This window comes from Cebus imitator, unplaced genomic scaffold (assembly GCF_001604975.1).
Source record: "Cebus imitator isolate Cc_AM_T3 unplaced genomic scaffold, Cebus_imitator-1.0 Scaffold445, whole genome shotgun sequence".
NCBI classification, from domain to species: domain Eukaryota; kingdom Metazoa; phylum Chordata; class Mammalia; order Primates; family Cebidae; genus Cebus; species Cebus imitator.
In genome coordinates, this window is record NW_016107760.1 from 154,869 (window position 1) to 161,434 (window position 6,566).

The 6,566-nt window shown below is 46.4% G+C and overlaps 1 protein-coding gene and 1 non-coding gene across 2 annotated transcripts in view; both read left to right on the top strand.

The window, feature by feature from the left end:
- The window catches only part of RPL39 (ribosomal protein L39), a 6,212-nt gene extending 4,638 nt beyond the window's left edge, over positions 1-1,574 (top strand). Inside the window, exon 3 of the mRNA XM_017511240.2 lies at positions 1,292-1,574. Coding sequence (XP_017366729.1) covers positions 1,292-1,340 — 49 coding nt within the window. The 3' untranslated portion in view covers positions 1,341-1,574. The remainder of the gene's footprint in view (positions 1-1,291) is intronic.
- LOC119468532 lies at positions 448-579 on the top strand. The gene has a single exon (XR_005197227.1). It is a non-coding gene; the product is annotated as a small nucleolar RNA SNORA69 (small nucleolar RNA).
- Positions 1,575-6,566: the final 4,992 nt, after the last annotated feature.

Here is a 6,566-nt window from a genome sequence, read left to right on the forward strand (position 1 = left end):
TCATACCTGTATTTGTAGCACTTTGGAAGAGGCCAAGGTAGGATTGCTTTAGGCCAGAAATGAGACCAGCCTGGGCAACATAGGGAGACTCCAGTCTCCCAGTCTCTACCAAAAAAATTAATTAGCCAGGCTTGGTGGCACGTGTTTGTAGTCCTAATTACTTAGGAGGCTGAAGTGGGAGAATCACTTGAGCCCAGGAGTTGAGAGGCGGCAGTGAGCTGTGATCCGGCTACTGTATTGCAGCCTGGGCAACAGTGTGACCCTGTCTCGAAAAAAAAATGTATGTAAAACTCAATGTCTAGTTCAATAAATAACCTGCTGTAAAACTCTGTGGTCTTCTAGAATTGGGAAGGTATTTTGTATGTAGGATTATACCCTTGACCCAGAGAATTCACCCAATGGAATGATATTCATTGTCTCAGCTACCTTCCAGGTTTAAAACTATTGAAAGCAGGTTGCAATTACAGTGCTTCATTTTGTGGAAGTACTGCCATTATCCTGCTGAAAGAAAAGCCGTGTTAATCATTTTTGATTTTGCCTTTATGAGGGTAAAATCATGAGAGATTGACATGGACAATTCTGGGATTGCTGTTCCCCTGCAGCAGACGTGAATGGGGGAGTTAATTGATTGTAAAGATCATGCGAGGCTGGGCGCCATGGCTCACACATGTAATCCCAGCACTTTGGGAGGCCAGGCTGGTGGATCCACGAGGTCAAGAGTTCAAGATCAGCCTGGCCAAGATGGTGAAACCCCGTCTCTACTAAAAGTACAAAAATTAGCTGGGTGTGGTGACGCACACCAGGAGTCCCAGTTATTCGGAAGGCTGAGGCAGGAGAGTCGCTTGAACCTGGGGGGCGATGGTTGCAGTGAGCTGAGATTGTGCCACTGCACTCCAGCCTGGGTGACAGCGAGACACTCTCAAAAAAAAAAAAAAACAAAACACATGCAGGAGGTTTTATGTGTGTGTGACCCATTATGAGGATGTTCAGAATATGTCTGTTTACCCCCAGGTCCACTGAATCAAAAGTGCATGCAGGTACACTTGGAGAGCGGGCTTCCCCACTATTTTGATCCCAGTTAAGAGCCTAGCTTTGAATCATTTGGAGAGGATAAAACTTGGCTAGTTTTTGAACACATAGGGAATCATTTTTTTAACTTTCCAGAGCTCCAAACTTGTTAAAGGAGGGAAAAGGGGTACCCTTTGTATTTTGCGGTTCTGAAAAGGTTGTGTGAATGGGAAAAGCTAAACTGTGCGACTTCCTTTGTAACTGGACATTTTTTTCTGTTTAGGTACAACTCCAAAAGGAGACATTGGAGAAGAACCAAACTTGGTCTGTAAGAAATTACACATGTGATGGCACACATATTTATGCTGTCTGTAGGTCACAGTCGTGTTACCAAATCAAGCTGAAAAATGTCACCGCCATCTGGAGAAGTTTGAACAGTTTCCTTTCTGTATCTGTTATGAAGGCATTAGTACAACGTACAGTGCTTCCATTATTCATGTTAAAAAAAAAAACAAAGGTTTTGGTTGCCTGGGTTCAGTAATAAATATGTGAGACCTTTCACTTCTATTGCTGTTGTGTTGTGGTTTGTGACGTACTGAAATCTCCCTTCCCTGCCAAACCTAACAGCATTATCCAGTAGAACTTTCTGCAATGATAGAAATTTTCTCTGCCATGTGCTTGAAGTGTGTTTAGTGTAAAGGACTAATTCTGTGTTTTTTTTTTTTTTTTTTTGAGACTGAGTTCTTACACCATGATCATTTAACCAGGTTGGCCAAGCTGGTCTCAAAACTCCTGACCTTGTGACCCGCTCAGCTTGGCCTCCCAGTGTGAACCACTGCACCTGGCCTTGTAAATTTTACTTAATGTGACTAGTGGCTCCTACACCTTCTGTTTTATTTTTTGAGGCAGAGTTTCACTCTTGTCGTCCAGGCTGGAGTGCAATGGCATGCTCTCGGCTCACTACAACCTCCACCTTCCAGGTTCAAGTGATTCTCCTGCCTCAGCCTCCCAAGTAGCTGGGATTACAGGCGACTGCCACCATGCCAGCTAATATTTTTCTATTTTTAGTAGAGATGGTATTTGACCATGTTGGCCAGGCAGGTCTCTACCTCCTTACCTCAGGTGATCCACCTGACTCGGCTTTCCAAAGTGCTGGGATTACAGGTGTGAGCCACCGCATCTGGCCAGTTTCTACATTTTTAAGTAGTTGAAAGAATATTTTATGCCATTTTAAAACAAAAATTTCTGGCCAGGCATGGTGGCTCACGCCTGTAATCCAAGCACTTTGGAGGCCAAGGCAGGTGGATCACCTGAGGTCGGGAGTTCAAGACCAGCCTGACCAACATGGTGAAACCCTGTCTTTAAAAAAAAAAATTTGTCTGTATAAAATGTTGTTTCACAGCCATATGCATCATTTGCATATTATGTATGTAAATACACCCTAATGCACAGAGGTCATGTGGCCTGCAAAGCCTAAAATGTTTATTCTTTGCTCTTTATGCAAAAGGAGGACTCAGGAGAGTTCACTATTGCTTTAAAAATCTAGGTTAAGGCCGGATGCAGTGGCTCACGCCTATAATCCCAGCACTTTGGGAGGCCGCAGCTGATGGATTGCCTGAGCTCAGGAGTTCGAGACGAGCCTGGGCAACATGGTGAAACCCCATCTCTACTAAAATACAAAAAATTAGCTGGGTGTGGTGGTGTGCACCTGTAATCCCAGCTACCTGGGAGGCTGAGACAGGAGAATTGCAAGAACCCCGGTGGAGGTTGCAGTGAGCCAAGATCGCGTCACTGCATTCCAGCCTGGGCAACAGAGGGAGACTCTGTCTCAAAAAAAAAATCTAGGTTAGTTGTTGACATTGTAACAGGTAATGGCATTGCCTGACTTAAAAGCTACAGCTGAGTGAATGTGCAGTGGAAATCTTGTGGGTTTGAGCTTTTACCTGGTTAGTTCCGCTTCTGATACCCCTTGCAGTTTACCTGGCTGAAGTATCACCAGAGAATTGTTTCACATCTCAACCACTAGCAGCTTCAGATTTAGAGAGATGATACAGTAGCAAATTATTGGCCACCTGTGTGTCACGCACTGTTCTAGGTACTTGGGATTCATTGGTTGATAGACAAATTATGTGGCATGTTAAGTGGTAAGAGTGAATAGGCCAATATACAAGCCTTAGCAGACCTTTTCTGTAGAAAAGGTGAGGGAACAAAGCTTCCCCCAATTACCAGTGGAATTAGGATTGAAACTGCCACAGCAAGGGAAAGAACAGGGTTTGGCTGCAATCCCCTGCCCAGTCAATAGGGGGCCTGTGCTGCCTGGACACAGCCGAAAAGGCAGATGGCAGCAGATATGGGCTGCTGCATAAAGTATGCAAGTGGTAAAGGTGGGAATACCCAGCAAAGGAGGCCCTGCCTACGACCACACTAGGAGGTTCAGATGAAAGCAGTTCCAGCTGGGCACAGTGGCTCATGCCTGTAATCCCAGCACTTTGGGAGGCCAAGGCACATGGATCACCCGAGGTCAGGAGTTTGAGACCAGCCTTGCCAACATGGTGAAGCCCCGTCTCCTAAAAGTACAAAAATTAGCCGGGTGTGGTGGTGCATGCCTGCAGTCCCAGCTACTCTTGAGGCTGAGACAGGAGAATTGCTTGGACCCAGGAGGTGGAGGTTGTAGTGAGCCGACATAGCCCCACTGCACTCCAGCCTGGGCAACAGAGCGAGATTCTCTCAAAAAAACAAAAAGCAATTCCTAAGAGCACTGTGCTCACCAGAAGTGTGAAGAATGAGCTCCAGAATACCAAGGAACTTAGGAGCTTTTAAAGGGATCTTTGGAACCTATCTCCTGAACCCCTAGACTGCAAATTTTTTTCTTTTCTTGTTTCTTTTTTTTTTTTTTTGAGATGGAGTCTTGCCCTGTCACCTAGGCTGGAGTGCAAAGGTGCAATCTTGGCTCACTGCAACCTCCACCTCCTCGGTTCAAGTGATTCTCCTGCCTCAGTTTCCCAAGTAGTTGGGATGACAGGCTCCCACCACTGTGCCCAGCAAATTTTTGTATTCTTTTTAGTAGAGACAGGTTTTGCCATGTTGGTCAGGCTGGTCTCGAATTCCTGACCTCAGGTGATCCACCTGCCTTGGCCTCCCAAAGTGCTGGGATTACAGGTGTGAGCCACTGTACCTGGCCCAACTGCAAATATTTTTTCTTATTGCATCAGTGATGCCTTCATATTCAAAGAAAGCTGCCACTGTGAACAGCAGTTGGTAAACATTAACATACTTAAAAATGTTACTCAAGCCTGGCTCAGTGGCTCACCTGTAATCCCAGCACTTTGAGGGGCTTAGGTGGGTGGATCGATTTAGCTCAGGGGTTCAAGCCCAGCCTGGACAACATGGCAAAACAAAAAATTAGCCAGGCAGGGTGGAGTGCACCTGTGTCCTATCTGCCCTTGAGGTTGAAGTGGAATGATCACCTGAGCCTGGAAGGTTGAGGCTGCAGTGAACCATGATCACGCCACTGGACTCCAGCCTGGGTAACAGAGTGAGACCCTGTCTCAAAAAAGGTTACTCAAGTCCAAAGCAGAAGGACTTGATAAAATTAACTGACAGTCACAAGACAGGGAAATTTCTAACCATTTCAGAGCATTAGAAAGCAGTCTTGTGTTTCAGAGCAGGTTGGGTGTTTGTTAACTGAGCCCAAGGAGGTCAAGTGACAAGGCCAAGGTCTAATTAATGGCATCGCCAGCTTTCCCTACAGACCTCGAATAGGTAGGATTAGGATTTGGAGAAGAGGAAAATGACATGGACACGGGATTAGCCGTGTGTAAGGGGTTAATTTTTATTTTTTAATTTTTATTGTTTTTTAAATGGATCTCACTCAGCCACCCAGGCTGGAGTGCAATGGCACATTCTTGGCTCACTGCAACTCCACCTCCCGGGTTCAAGAGATTACCCAGCCTCAGCATCCCAAGTAGCTGGGATTACAGGCCTGTGCCACCATGCCTGGCTAATTTTTGTGTCATTTTTAGTAGAGATGGGGTTTCACCATGTTGGCCAGGCTGGTCTTGAATTCCTGACCTCAGGTGATCTGCCTGCCTCGGCCTCCCAAAGTGCTGGGATTACAGGTGTGAGCACCGTGCCCGACCAAGGGGTTTATTTGGAGCCCAGGAGTTGAAAGCTGTGGGGCCTGTATCCAGTGGACCATTGCTGTCTTGTACAGTTGCCAGTACCTGTTTCCCCACCTGTGAAGGGAGTTGGATTAGATCAGTGCATCCTGAAGGGAGGAATGGGAAATTGCAATATAGTTTAAGATTTCAAAAAGGTATTGAAATAGTACATTGACCTTCAAGAAGTGAAGCATTAGATGACATGTTTTGAAAGACAGGAAGTCACTGCTGTGGTGACACTGCCCATCCCTTGACCTACTGAGAGGCAGGCAGCAGCCTGGTGGTTGAGTTTGCTGCTGTCTGTGTATCACCAGACTATAGTCTGGATTTATCAAACCCTGCCCTCAGGCTGGGCGCGGTGGTTCAGGCCTGTAATCCCAGCACTTTGGGAGGCCAAGGCAGGTGGATCATTTGAGGTCAGGAGTTCGAGAACAGCCTGGTCAACATGGTGAGACCCTGTCTCTACTAAAAATACAAAAGTTAGCCATGTGTGGTGGCACATACCTGTGGTCCCAGCTACTCAGGAGGCTGAGGCAGGAGAATCGCTTTAACTTGAGAGATGGAGGCTGCAAGTGAGCTGAGATCTCTCCATTGCACTCCAGCCTGGGCAACAGAGTGAGACTCCATCTCAAAAAACAAATAAATAAAAACAGGCAGGCTCACACCTGTAATCCCAGCACTTTGGGAGGCCGAGGCAGGCGGATCACAAGGTCAGGAGATCAAGACCATCCTGGCCAAGGTGGTGAAATACCATCTCTACTAAAAATACAAAATATGGCATGTGGGTAAAGCCCAATTACGAGTTGTCTTCTGGGTAAGCTCTCCTTCTCTGGACTCTCTCTATTAGAGGAGGCATTGTTTTCTGGGTGGCTGAACATGCACTAATGGGAAGACAGACAAAATTTTTTCTTAAAAAAAAAAACAAAACAAAACAAAATAAATTAGCGCCTGTAGTCCCAGCTACTCAGGAGGCTGAGGCAGGAGAATCACTTGAATCCAGGAGGCAGAGGTTGTAGTGAGCAGAGATTGCACTACTGCACTCCAGCCTGGCAACAGAGCAAGACTCCATCTCAAAACAAAAACAAAAATAAAAAACAAAACCCTGCTCTCCGCCACTCACCAGTTGTAAGCCCTCAGCATCTTCATCTGCAAAATGGGGCCTCCCTCAGAAGGTTGTGAGGATGAAATTTATTTATTTATTGAGACAGAAACTCCCTCAGAAGGTTGTGATCATGTTGGCCAGGCTGGTCTTGAACTCCTGACCTCAGGTGATCCACCCTCCTCAGCCTCCCAAAGTGCTGGGATTACAGGCGTGAGCCACCATTCCCAGATGTAAAAAGTTTGTAAGGGGGCCAGGTGCAGTGGCTCACGCCTGTAATCCCAGCAGTTTGGGAGGCT